General features: G+C 40.7%; 1 protein-coding gene across 1 annotated transcript; it reads right to left on the bottom strand.

Annotated features, from left to right (window-relative positions):
• Window positions 1–5,137: 5,137 nt before the first annotated feature.
• On the bottom strand, window positions 5,138–13,188 carry LOC122544016 (probable G-protein coupled receptor 139). The gene is made up of 2 exons (XM_043683030.1): window positions 13,100–13,188; window positions 5,138–6,012 (listed from the first exon to the last, which is right to left on the bottom strand). The coding sequence occupies exons 1-2, from the start codon at window positions 13,167–13,169 to the stop codon at window positions 5,138–5,140; spliced, it is 945 nt and encodes a 314-aa protein (XP_043538965.1). The 5' UTR covers window positions 13,170–13,188.
• Between the last annotated feature and the right edge of the window lie 1,351 nt (window positions 13,189–14,539).

Below are 14,539 nucleotides of genomic sequence, written 5' to 3'. Positions count from 1 at the left end.
CGAATTTAGAACTCCATAACAGATGCTTCCATCAGATTGTGTGTCGTGAAACGTTTTTTTGTTGAGAACGTACTTTCAGTAGGGAAAGCAGTGCAACGAGGAGTTGCATTGCCTGAGAATCACACAGTAGATGCCAGTTTCAAGTGATCAGCCTGAGAGTCTTTCCTGCCTTACAGCACACTCAACTGTGCCAAGAAGTACAACGCAGATTGCTTCTCGACTCAACATATTGCAATATAATTGTAAATAATCAAACACAAAGTAATTTCAATTTAAAATTTACGCTGAAGTGCAAAATGGAATTGGGTACTATCGGTGAGAATGTGAGGTAAGGCTTTTTTTCTCACAAGACAGCAATCAGAAAACCTGATATTTGAATAAGCTTATGTCAAAAAGAGAGGGAGTTATGTTAATTCTGTGAAAAAAGATGTGCATTTGGATCAAAATTGTTACAGGTCTTGGAAAACAAGGCCATGGATCAAAATGAGATGGGAGTAATTCTTGAGGTAATTTGTAATAATAAATTATGTAAAAACATTGTGGAGACAGTCATCGTTCATGTTTCAATGCATTTCAAAACCTGCCACTCAGTCACAGATATCATACGAACATATGAGTAGACACACACACACACACACATATCCACAGACACACGCACTAACAAATCTACACAGACACATCGGTGCATGCATTCACAGGCATGTGCACTCACACAGTGACAAACTGACGTGTGAGCATAGGGAGACTGATATATACACAGATTTGCAGATACACATATATATATATACATATGCACACACATACACAATCACTCACACATACGCAAACAGATAGGCAATGTATGCGCATACTCTCTGAGATACGTGCAGGCATGTGCACAGACTCAAACTGAGAAAAGGACATGTGCACACATTCATGCATACACACGTGAACATAAATCCATACTGCCAAACCAAATACTGGGTTAGGTTAAAGACAAATATCAAATCTTACATTAAATAAAATTTTCACATAATTGTGAAAGTTATTAAAATGATTTTCAGCTACTGCATTTTGAATACATTGATTTATTTTAATGGTGGGTAGAACAACTTATTTTAGTTCAATGTGATGACAGTTAGGATGAATGAATACTGGGCAGAAACTGCATACACACACACACAGACACACACACAGACGTGCATGCACATGCACACCACCCCCCCCCCATACATGCACGCACATGCACACAAGCTCACATGAACGCACACGCAGACACACGTGCACACACACACACAGACACACTCAGACACACACATGCGCAGGCAAAGATAGGTAGGGAGGGTAAGAGGGAGAATGATATTGAGAAGGAGAATTAGAAAGGAGAGAGAGAGAACGACAACTCATCAATAGATTCAGAGAACATATTTTATTCTATGTTGGATAACTTCTGAGATTGGGTGCCATTTCATTTTAGAATTATGAAAAAGCAAACTTAATCAAAGTGAAAGGATATTTAACGATTTTCTTCAATTCTTCTCTGAACCTAGACTGTGCCACTGCATAAATAATGGTGTTTGTGCAGGAACTCAAACACTGCAGCATGTATCCAGTATGTTCCATGATGGCAAAGGGGTCACTGTAATCTGTAAGCATAAACTGAATGCCGGCAAATTGTGTACAAATGAAATGTACAAAAGTTGTCATCCATAAGAGTATAAAGCAGGTGGAGATAGCCAGCAATAATATGATCGATTTCCTCCGATTCTCCATCTCTCGGTCATTAGGATCATCACAGTTTTTGCTTCCTCGGAGTCCTTTCCTAACATCATTGGCCTGGATAATGTGCTGTACGGTCAAAGCATTCAGCAGCACGATCAATACAAATGGTAGAAATGGGGTTAAGGTAATGTCAAAGAAGAAGTATGCTACCCATATCGGTAAATTTGAAAGGTTTGATTTTACACTGCAGAACCACTTTATATTGTCAATGATTTCCTGGTGTTCATTCTCAAAATAGATTGGAATGTTTTCTATGATGCTCAATACAAACACAGTGGCTATAATTATGGTCGCGGTTCTTTCAGTGCAATACCTTTCCCTCACCTTTTGGCAGCGAATGGCAATCAATCTATCAAAGGTGAAAGTAACAGTTAGCCAGACAGAACAATCAATTGCTGTGAAAACCAGGGCAATATTAAGACTACAAATGGGTGTGTAGTCCAGAAATGTATAGGAAAAATATATGCCTTTAATCTCATACAATATGACATCAAATATTATCACAAATAGATCTGCCACTGCCATAGCAACCAGATAACGTGTGATACATTTAGACAGACCACATTTTCCACGGGAGAGAATCACAATCGCCACCAGATTGCCTGCAAAAAAAAACGAAAGAGAATGACATGGTGAATATACCAATAACACATGGATGCTCAGTTTGGGAATTAATTTCTATTCTTTATTTCCATACAGGCACTATCCTTCTTCAAGTAAAGAGACAGAACTGCGCACAATACTCCAGGTGTGGCCTCACCAACATCTTGTACAATCGCAGCAGAACCTCCGTGCTCTTAAATCCAATTCCTCTAGCAATGAAAGCTAATATTCTGTTTGCCTTCCTGATTACCTGTTGTACCTGCAAATCAACCTTTAGCAATTCATTTATCATCACTCCCAAGTCGCTCTGTACAACAGCATGCTGCAATCTTTCACCATTTACTTCCAAAGCGGATAACCTCACATTTACCAATGTTGTATTCCACCTGCCAGACCCTTGCCCGCTCACACTGTATCTAAATCTAGACCCTCCACATCTCCTGCACAGTTTGCCTTTCCACTCAATTTAGTGTCATCAGCAACTTGGATACGTTACACTCAGTCTCCTCTTCCAAATCATTTATGTATATCAGGAACAGTTGTGGGCCCATCACCGATCCCTGTGACACCCCGCTCACCACTTATTTACAACCAGAGAAACATCTATTTATCCCAACTCTCTGCTTTCTATTGGTTAACCAGTCCTCTATCCATACGAGTACATTCTCTGCAAGTCCTTGCATTCTTATCTGATGGATGAGTCTTTTATGCTGCACTTTATTGAATGCCTTCTGGAAATCCAAGTATACAACATCCACCTGTTCCCTTCTATCTACTGCATTTGTTACATCCTCAAAGAACTCCAGTAAGTCTGTCAAAAATGACCTTCCCTTCCTGAATCCATGCTGCATCTGCCTGATGGAACCCTTTCCATCGAGAAGTCTCACTGTTTCTTCTTTAACAATAGCCTCCAGAATTTTCCTCTTGACAGATATTAAGCTAGTTGGCCTATAGTTACCTGCCTTTTGCCTAACCACTTTTTAAACAGCGGCGTGACATTCACTGTCTTCCAGTCCACTGGGACCTGCCCAGAGTCCAGCGAGTTTTGGTAAATTGCCACTAACATATCAACAATAACTTCCACAATTACTTTCAGCACCCTGGGATGCATTCATCAGGATCAGGGGACTTATCTACCTTTAGACCCTCAAGTTTGTTCAGCACTACCTGTTTAGTGAAAACTATTGAGTTGAGGTTCTCACCATCCATCGTATCCTTAACATCATTCTTTAGTATGTTAGGCACATCTTCCACTGTGAAGACTGACACAAAACAGTTATTCCAGGCCTCAGCCATTTCCATACTACCCAATATTAATTCCCCTTTCTCACCCTGCAAGGGATCTATATCCCTTTTCTGTTTTATATATGTGTTTTATATTTTATGCTAGTCTGCATTCATACTCTATCTTTCCTTTATTTATGGCTTGCGTCATGATTCTTTGTTGCTTTTTAAAGTTTTCCTAATCCTCCTGTTTCCCACCACTTTGTAAGCCTGACTTTGATTTGGATGCCTTCCTTTATTTCCTTGGTTATCCCAGGCTGGCTCTTCCCTCCCTTGCTTTCCCTGTTTTTGACCGGAATATACTTTCCTTGAGCACTGTGATAAATCTCTTTGAAAGTCCTCCACTGTTCCTCAGCGGTTCCACCATATAACTTGTGTTCCCAGTCTAATTTAGACAACTCCCTCCTCATCCCATTACAGTCTCCCTTGTTTAAGCATAACATCCTGATTTTAGATGAGACTATTTCACCGTCCATTTGTATCTGAAATTCGATCATACTGTGATCACTCTTTCTGAGAGGATCCTTAACTACAAGAGCATTAATTGTACCTGTCTCATTACACAGGACTGATTACAAATTCCCTGGATGCTGTCTGACCTGCTGCGGTGTTCCAGCAACACATTTTCAACTCAGTCACAGATATCATATGAACATATGAGTAGACACACACACACACGTAATCACATATCCACAGACACACGCACTAACAAATCTACACAAACACATCGGTGCATGCATTCACAGGCATGTGCACTCACACAGTGACAAACTGACGTGTGAGCATAGGGAGACTGATATATACACAGATTTGCAGATACACATATATATATATACATATGCACACACATACACAATCACTCACACATACGCAAACAGATAGGCAATGTATGCGCATACTCTCTGAGATACGTGCAGGCATGTGCACAGACTCAAACTGAGAAAAGGACATGTGCACACATTCATGCATACACACGTGAACATAAATCCATACTGCCAAACCAAATACTGGGTTAGGTTAAAGACAAATATCAAATCTTACATTAAATAAAATTTTCACATAATTGTGAAAGTTATTAAAATGATTTTCAGCTACTGCATTTTGAATACATTGATTTATTTTAATGGTGGGTAGAACAACTTATTTTAGTTCAATGTGATGACCGTTAGGATGAATGAATACTGGGCAGAAACCGCATACACACACAGACGTGCATGCACATGCACACCCCCCCCATACATGCACGCACATGCACACAAGCTCACATGAACGCACACGCAGACACACGTGCACACACACACACAGACACACTCAGACACACACATGCGCAGGCAAAGATAGGTAGGGAGGGTAAGAGGGAGAATGATATTGAGAAGGAGAATTAGAAAGGAGAGAGAGAGAGAGAACGACAACTCATCAATGGATTCAGAGAACATATTTTATTCTATGTTGGATAACTTCTGAGATTGGGTGCCATTTCATTTTAGAATTATGAAGTAGCAAACTTAATCAATTCTTCTCTGAACCTAGACTGTGCCACTGCATAAATAATGGTGTTTGTGCAGGAACTCAAACGCTGCAGCATGTATCCAGTATGTTCCATGATGGCAAAGGGGTCACTGTAATCTGTAAGCATAAACTGAATGCCGGCAAATTGTGTACAAATGAAATGTACAAAAGTTGTCATCCATAAGAGTATAAAGCAGGTGGAGATAGCCAGCAATAATATGATCGATTTCCTCCGATTCTCCATCTCTCGGTCATTAGGATCATCACAGTTTTTGCTTCCTCGGAGTCCTTTCCTAACATCATTGGCCTGGATAATATGCTGTACGGTCAAAGCATTCAGCAGCACGATCAATACAAATGGTAGAAATGGGGTTAAGGTAATGTCAAAGAAGAAGTATGCTACCCATATCGGTAAATTTGAAAGGTTTGATTTTACACTGCAGAACCACTTTATATTGTCAATGACTTCCTGGTGTTCATTCTCAAAATAGATTGGAATGTTTTCTATGATGCTCAATACAAACACAGTGGCTATAATTATGGTCGCGGTTCTTTCAGTGCAATACCTTTCCCTCATCTTTTGGCAGCGAATGGCAATCAATCTATCAAAGGTGAAAGTAACAGTTAGCCAGACAGAACAATCAATGGCTGTGAAAAGCAGGGCAATATTAAGACTACAAACGGGTGTATAGTCCAAAAATGAATAGGAAAAATATATCCTGTTAATCTCATAAAATATGACATCAAATATTATCACGAATAGACCTGCCACTGCCATAGCAACCAGGTAACGTGTGATACAATTAGAAAGACCGCATTTTCCACGGGAGAGAGTCACAATCGCCACCAGATTGCCTGCAAAAACAGAGAATAACATAGTGAATATGCTAATAACACATGGATGATCAGTTTGGGAATTAATTTCTATTCTTTAGATCCAAACAATGCTAGCTTCCTTTTGCTTCGGGTAATTTTGCACATTAATGCTTTACATTCCAACATCTTGGCTCTCCTGATTCCTTTTTAAAGCAACCTTTGCATTTACATTATATCCTAAATCAGATTACCTCTTGATAAAAAAGGTCAGTTAATCTGATTGAATTGGATTTGCATGTAGCACCACTTCATACGTACTCACTCAATCAGCAGCTAGTTTCACACTGCACCCAGTTAGTGTTGCCTCAACTATATGCAAAAAACACTGCAAGAGACAGTGACAGTTCCTTGCATCGCTTCATGTACAATATGAATATTAAACTATTAATCAGAAATGGAAAAGAAAACATTAAGATTATCATGGATGGATGGTAAACAATGGTGTAGTGTGTTCTTTGCTGAGAAATTCAGAGACAAGGTAAAGCTCTGGGGAAAGAGTTTGAGAATCTCGTCACAGCGATAACTAATTTAAAACCTATAGCATGATGTGAGGGTCTAATAAAGATCATAAAATTATTCTTGGTCACCTGTTTCAGGAATTTTACCTTAGGCATTGTTACTCTTGAATGCTTGACTCTGAACTACCCTATGAGATAGCTCAGTTGTATCAAACTGCTACAATATCTAAAGGATGGAATAAAATTACCTGAAAGTTCCAGGGATCCCGGATTCAGTTCCAGCTTTGGATGACTGTATGGAGTTTGCACATGCTCCCTGTGTCTGCATGGATTTGTATCAGATGGTCTGGTCTGCTCCCATAATCCAAAGATGCGCAGGTTTAGGTGAATTGGCCATGCTAAATTGCCCGTAGTGTCCAGGATTGTGCAAGCCCAAAGGGTTAACAATGATAAATTTGGGGTCATGCAAATAGGCTGGGTCTGGGTTGGATTCATTTTGGAAAGTTAGTGCAGACTCTGCACTGTAATACTATGATTCCATGCAGCCTCTCCTTAGAAGTCACACCGCCCCCTCCCCCCACCGCGCCAACCCCAGTCATGGTAACAACGATGTCAGTCCTCCCTGGTCTCTGAATTCAGGGCAACCAGAACTGTATGCAGTACTCCAAACGTCGCCTCACCAATGTCCTTCACAGCTGCAACATAATGTCCCAACCGCTGTACTCAGTACTCTGACTAATGAAGATAAATGTAACAAATGCCTTTTTAACTGCACTTTTACCTGTGATGCCACTTTTAAGGATCTCTGTACCGGAATCCCTTGTGTCTCTCTGTTCCACAACACTACCCAGGGCCCTACCATTACTGTGTAAGTCCTACCCTTGTTTGTCTCACCAAAATGCAACACCAGCCATTTATCCAAATGAAACGCCATCAGCCACTCCTCAGCCAATTGGCCCAATTGATCAATTCTTATCATACTCTTAGATAATCTTCCTCACATTCTCACACTTCACTTTGCATCCAATTTTGTTGTCATGCACAAACTTACTAACCATGCCTCCTAAATTCTCATCCAAATCATTTATATACATCAAAAATGACAGTGGAATGAACACCGATCTCTTTAGGAACACCAGTGGTCACAGGCTTCCAGTCCAAAAAACAACCCTCCACTAATACCCTGTATCTCCTGCCAGCAAGTGAATTTTGTATCCAATTGGCAAGGTGTCCCTGGATCTGATGTGATTTAGCTTTACTAACCTTGCCAAAGGCCCTGCTAAAGTTCATGTGGACAACATCTGTCCCTCTGCCCTCAACTATCATCTTTGTCATGTTCTCAGAAAACTTTAGCGTAGTATGGTGGATTCGTGCTGCCTCACAGCGCCAGGGACACAAGTTTGATTCTCGCCTCGGGCAACTGTCTGTGTGGAGTTTGCACATTCTCCCCGTGTCTGCGTGGGTTTCCTCCGGGTGCCCCAGATTCCTCCCTCAATCCAAAAATGTGCAGGTTAGGGTGGATTGGCCACATTAAATTGCCCATAGTGTTCAGGGATGTGTAGTCGTGGTGCATTAGTCAGGGGTAAATATAGGATGGTAGAGGAATGGGTCTGGGTGGGTTACTCTTCGGAGTTTCGGTTGGGCCAAAGGGCCTGTTCCCACACTGTAGGGATTCTAATTCTAACTCAACCAACTTTGTGTGATGCAATTCCCCATGCACAAAGCTGACTAATCTGTCCTTGCCCTTCCAAATGAATGTAAGTCCGAGCTTTCAGAATCCCCTTAACAACTTACCCAGCACTGACATCAGGCTCACCAGTCTATAGTTCCCAGGGTTCATGTTGCGGACTTTTAAAAAATAAAAGCACAACATTAAACACCCTCCAGTCTTCCACCATTCCACCAGTGGCTGGAGATGAAACCAATCCCTTTGCTGGGAGCCCTACAATTTCTCCCTTAGCTTACCACAATCTCCTGGGATATAGTTGATTGGGTTCCAGGGATTTATCTACCTTTATGCCTTTCACGACCTCCAGTACATCCTCTTCTATGATGTGGACTGTTTTCAGAATGTGGTAGAATATTCTAGAATGTGGCAGAATATTCTCCAAATTCTTGGACGAGCACAACTTCAATAGTGTTTAAGAAACCTGACACTACCCACGCCTGAGCAGTACACTCGATTGCTACCAAATCCATAAATGTTCACTCCCTTCAGTGCCGATGCTTAGCAACAACACCATCTACAACATGCACCGCAGAAGGAACATTCTTCTGACAGTACCTTCTAGACTTATATAAATTCTGTTCCAAAAGGACAAGGGTGGCAGATACATGGGAACATCACCACTTGCAACTTCCTCCCCAGCCACTCACCATTCTGACCTGAAAATGTTCAGCCATTCCTTTCTCATAACAGAGCCAAATTCCTAAAGCCCCTTCCAAAACGGCAATGTGGGGGCACCTACACTCAACGGACTGTAGCATTTCAAGACAACATGTCTGCTAGTGAAGGTCAATAAGTGCTGGTCAACAAATCTTCTGAATAAAGAAAAATATTTGAGGCGATTTTGATTTGTATATTGTATTTAAGATTGCAAGTAGATCTCACATTATTTTCCATTTTCCCTTGCAGGGACCTGATTGAAATAAAATCTGGAAACAAGTACAGCTGTCTGATATTGGAGGAAACATCCCTGACGCTTATCTGCCATTGAAACTGAGGAAAATAGGCATCTGGAGTAAATTGGAACACACAATTGTTCTAAAATCTCACGATTTACTCAGTCGCCCAAAACTAAAAATAACCCTAAATTATCAGTCGATTGATAAATCATATGGTCATTCCACCTCAGAGAATGACAGAATCACACAAGTGTTTTTTTTTTCCCTTTTCTTCCCTCTTTTATCCTCCTTTCCCTGTTTCTTTTCTTTTTTTCTCCTTTTTTTATTTTTTCTTTTTTATATCCTTTTTCTTTTACCGTATTTAAAAAAAAAATTTGTAATATGTTCTTTGTTACTGCGACAATGCTTATATTTTCCCCAGCACCCATGTTGTGTGTGGGCAGGGGTGAGACACAGTGAAAGACAATGGGAGGACCAAACTTTATTCAATTTCCACCACCAGGAAGAAAGGAAACACCAGAGTGGACAGTGACAGGCAATTCCCTTCTCATCAAAGGGCAATTCTGCGTGATCACACTAGTGTTTATACTGTAGTGGCCATTTACAACAATCAGTAATGCACTGACTCTCCAAAGAGACTGATTGTCATTCCTCTGTCTCTTCCACATACCCTTACACATTGTTTGCATTCAAATAAACACGTTAAACCATCTGGTGTGCTAAATTAACTCTGCCTCCTACTTCCAAGCCTTGGTTCCAGAATTGAGCCATTCATTGCATGAAAAGTTTTCTGGTCACATCTCATTTGCAAATCACTTTAAATCTGCCCCTTTCAGTTTCAGTGCTTTTCGGAGCAGGGACTAATGTTTTCCACCGACTCTGTCCATCTCTCTCATGATTTTTGAAAACTTATATCAAATATCCTCCAAACCTTCTTCTTTCCAAGAAGAAAATCCTCAGCCTCTCCAATCTGTCATCATCACTGAAGTTTCCCAAACCTGGAATCATTTTGACAAATGGCTTTTGCACTCACTCCAATTTTCCCTTTAGTGTGTCCTTGACACTTGAAATGAAATGTCAACAAATGATGGACTGACTCCACAAATAGTAGAACCGATGTTCATAATATTGCACTACACTGATATTCGTGAATATTTCTCATGCACATACTGAATCAAATATCAGGATTTATTTGGCTAAATGTCCTGATTTAGTCAAATGCATTGAGACTTTTGAGCCATTTGGTCCATTTGCTTGTGTGAAATTGTGGAGAAAGTGAGGGCTGCAGATGCTGGAGTTCAGAGTAGAGAGTGTGGTGCTGGAAAAGCACAACCAGTCAGGCAGCATCCACGGAGCAGGAGAGTAGACGTTACGGGCAAAAGCCCTTCACAATTGAGACTCCATGAAATTGTACCATAACCAATTAAGTTTAATTTTCACACTTACATTTCTCACTGAAAGTTGTTTTGTAAATATTTAGTCAACAGCATATTAACCATTTTAATATTGTTTCGTACCTCAATCTGTCATGAACTAGCAATCCTCAGTGAGGAGCTGGATGCACAGGATTTTCACACCGTACAGCTTGGGCCAACAATGACAACCTGATTCCTGATGAAGGGCTGATGCCTGAATCGTCGATTCTCCTGCTCCTCGGATGCTGCCTGACCTGCTGTGCATTTCCAGCACTACACTCTCGACTATGATCTCCAGCTCCACACTTTCTCCCAACATTTTCTATGGACTTTATGCACAAGATAAAGATTCAATAAAGAACATCAGCCCACAGCAATTCCTGACTTTTGACAAGTTCATTGCAAATCTCTGCGGAAAATTGGAATGAGCTGCCAAACCATTAAATTTGCCTGTCATTATAATTGTTCAGTTGAAAAAATGCAGTAGGAACCGAATTTCTCATCAAATGTATTTTAATTATGCATAAAATAAAGGGAAATGTGAGTTCATGGAACGGGAGAAAGAGTCTGCATTAATCAGGCTTGGGGCCTTGCAGATGACCAGACATCATGTCCCAAGAATAATAATAATTATTATTATTGTTATTGTTATCATTCATTAGCGTGTGTTCTTGTGTTGGAATGTATAATTACAACTTCATGTAATGTTGTTATTGGGCTCGACGTACTCCCACAGCAACACTTTGCTCGCTCATAAAGAAATTATTCAGTGACAAGATAAGAACAAGACAGAAGAACTGAGGATGGTGGAAATCAGAAAGAGAAACAGAAATTGCTTTAAAAATCCAGGAGATCTGGCAACATCCATGGAGAGAAATCAGAAGAGGGCTCACTGAACCCGAAATGTTAACTCTGCTTTCACTCGCCGGATGCTGCCAGACTTGCTGAGTTTTGTTTTCCCCTGGAATTTCTGTTTCTGTTTGAGATTTTATGACAACTGAATGTGAATACATAGGCTGTTCCTGCCAGATGTGAACTGAATTCAAATTTTACCATCAGCAATTATAGGAATCACGCCCGTCTCTATTCTGGTTCTGAACTGCTAGTAATAAAGTCATAGAGTCATCGAGATGTATAGCACGGAAGCAGATCCTTCGGTCCAACTCGTCCATGCCGACCAGATATCCTAACCTCATCTTGTCCCATTTGCTAGCAGCTGGCCCCGACCCTCTAAACCCTTCCTATTCATATACGCATCCAGATGCATTTTAAATGCTGTAATTCTACCCGCCTCCACCACTTCCTCTGGCACCTCATTCCATAAGTGCACCACCTTTTGCTTGAAAAAGTTGCCCCTTAGTTCTCTTTTATATCTTTCCCCTCTCACCCTAAACCTATGCCCTCTAGTTCCCGACACCCCACCCCAGGGAAAAGATCTTGTCTGCCTTTCCTATACACGCCCCTCATGATTTTATAAACCTCGATAAAGCCACCCCTCAGCCCCAGCTTATGCAGCCTCTACCTATGGCTCAAACCCTCCAACCCTGGCAACATCCTTGTAAATCTTTTCTGAACCCTTTCAAGTTTCACAGCATCCTTCCGATAGGAGGGAGACCAGAATTGCACACAATTTTCCAAAAGTAGCCGAACCAACGTCCTGTAGAGCCGCATCATGACCTCTCAACTCCTGTACTCAATACTCTGACCAATAAAGGAAAGCATATCAAACGCCTTCTTCACTATCCTATCTACCTGCGACTCCACTTTCAAGGAGCTATGAACCTGCACTCCAAGGTCTCTTTGTTCAGCAACACTCCCCAGGACCTAGCAGAGTCATGTTACAGCTGTGCCTCCTCACAATTCTTACTGTCAAAATTCTTGCTTGTCATCAGTTTGCAGAGTCATAGAGTCATGGTCATTGCAGAGAAGGCAAGAGAAAGACAATAAAAGCGACGCCCATTCATTCGTTTTGGAGAGCCGGCACAGATAAGGCGGTCTGTGTGATCTCCCTCTGTGCTGTGATAAGTTTGTGATTCTGAACCAAATCAGAATTGGACCAACAGAACGTGGGCAGTTGAGATAAAAGTAATATTTCCACAGCTCGGACATATCAGCACAACAGAATTTTAGCAGAGGTAAAAACTGGGGATGCTGGAAATCAGAAACAGAAACTGAAATTGTTCAGAAAACTCAGCAATTCCTTTTCAGAACAGATCACTACACCCAAAACATTGACTCTAATTTGGTTTCACAGATGCTGCCAGATCTGCTGATGTTTTCCAGCAACTTCTGTTTTCGTTTCTGATTTCCATGATCCGCTGTCCTTTATATTCTTTTTGTCATTAAATACTTATCTAGTTAACTGAAGTTACATGTAGGCGAGTGACTCTCCCATCGCCAGGTCTGGCTGACATGTGACTCTAGACCGTCAGCAGTATGACGGTATAACCTTCTGGGTTATTAGGGATGAACAGTAAACGCTAGGCAGTGATACCAGCAAACAGAACCTAATTCCCAAAGCACATAAAACCACCGCACAAATACGAGGAAAGGCCAGTGCTAACTTACCAGGAACTCCAATCAGGGCCAGGATGGGGTAGTAAATTTTTTCAATGTTTGGAATGATGGCCAATTCCATTTTCCAGAGGTGAAGAATTCTGTTGGTGTTATTGAAGCACTGATAAGGAGCATTGAGGTTAGACTAATTTAAAGTGCAGAGAACTCTCAAATGAGGATAATTAGTCAACCATTAATGGACATTAGTCACAGGTAGTTGCACAAATTGAAGTGGCAGCTGGGTTTCCCCTCATGCCAAGGTGAGAGCTCCTTATGATTCATAATTCCCATTGTGAATAAGGAATGAAAACATACAGCATTAGTTCAGGTGTCATGTTAAAAGTTCAATTAACTTAGTTGTGGTTTATTTCAATTCACTTTTTTTTAAATTCCTGGAATTGGGCGTCGCTGGCTGGACAGCCTTTATTGTCTGCCCCGAGAGAAAGTGTGAACTGCCTTTTTGAACTGCTGCAGTCCATGTGGGGTAAACCCACCAAGACCTGAGACACAGATTTTAAACACAGTTACACCGATATAGCACCAAGGCAGGATAGTGAGTGGCTTGGCAGGGGTGTGTGGGATTTTGCAGATGGGGGTATTTCCATTTATCTGTTGCCCTCATTACCCGAGATGGAAGTAACTGAGTGTTTGGAAGGGACTGTATGAGGATCTAGTACAAATTTTTACAGCATATATTTTAAATAGCATACACTGCTGCCAGTTACTAAAATTACTGAAATCAACAAAAGTCGGTTAATGCTGTGTAATATCAATGAAGACAGCTAATGCTGTGTAACATTAGTAACGTGAATTCATGCTGTTTCAAATCAATGAAGTCAGTTAATGTTGTGTAATAGTGTTAAAGTCAGTCAATGCTGTCTGATATCAATACAGTCAGTTAATGCTGTGTGAAATCAATAAAGTAGCTAACGCTGTCTGACATCAATAAAGTCAGCGAATGCTGGGTGATAGCAATAAAGTCAGCTAATGCGGCTGATATCAATAAAGTCATTTAATGCTGTGTAATATCAACAAAGTCAGTTAATGCTGTGTGATTTCAATAAAGTCAGCCAATGCTGTGTGATATCAATAAAGTCAGCAAATGCTGTCTGAAATCAATAAGGGCAGCTAATGTTGTGTGATATCAGTAAAGTCAGTTAATGCTCTCTGACATCAATAAGGACAGTTAATGCTGTCTGACATCAATAAGGGCAGTTAATGTTGTGTGATATCAAGAAAGTCAGTTAATGTTGTGAGATATCAGTAAAGTCAGTTACTGCTGTGTGATATCAATAAGGGCAGCTAATGCTGTGTGATATCAATAAAGTCAGTTAATGCTGCCAGATATCAAGAATGTCAACTAATTCTGTATCATACCATTAAAGTCAGTTCATGTTGTGTGATATCAATAAAGTCAGTTAATGCTGTGTGATATCATAAAGTCAGTTAATG

Source organism: Chiloscyllium plagiosum, chromosome 45 (assembly GCF_004010195.1).
Source record: "Chiloscyllium plagiosum isolate BGI_BamShark_2017 chromosome 45, ASM401019v2, whole genome shotgun sequence".
Classification (NCBI taxonomy): domain Eukaryota; kingdom Metazoa; phylum Chordata; class Chondrichthyes; order Orectolobiformes; family Hemiscylliidae; genus Chiloscyllium; species Chiloscyllium plagiosum.
Note: the sequence above shows the minus strand (reverse complement) of the source record. Positions and strands in the feature narration are given on the sequence as shown.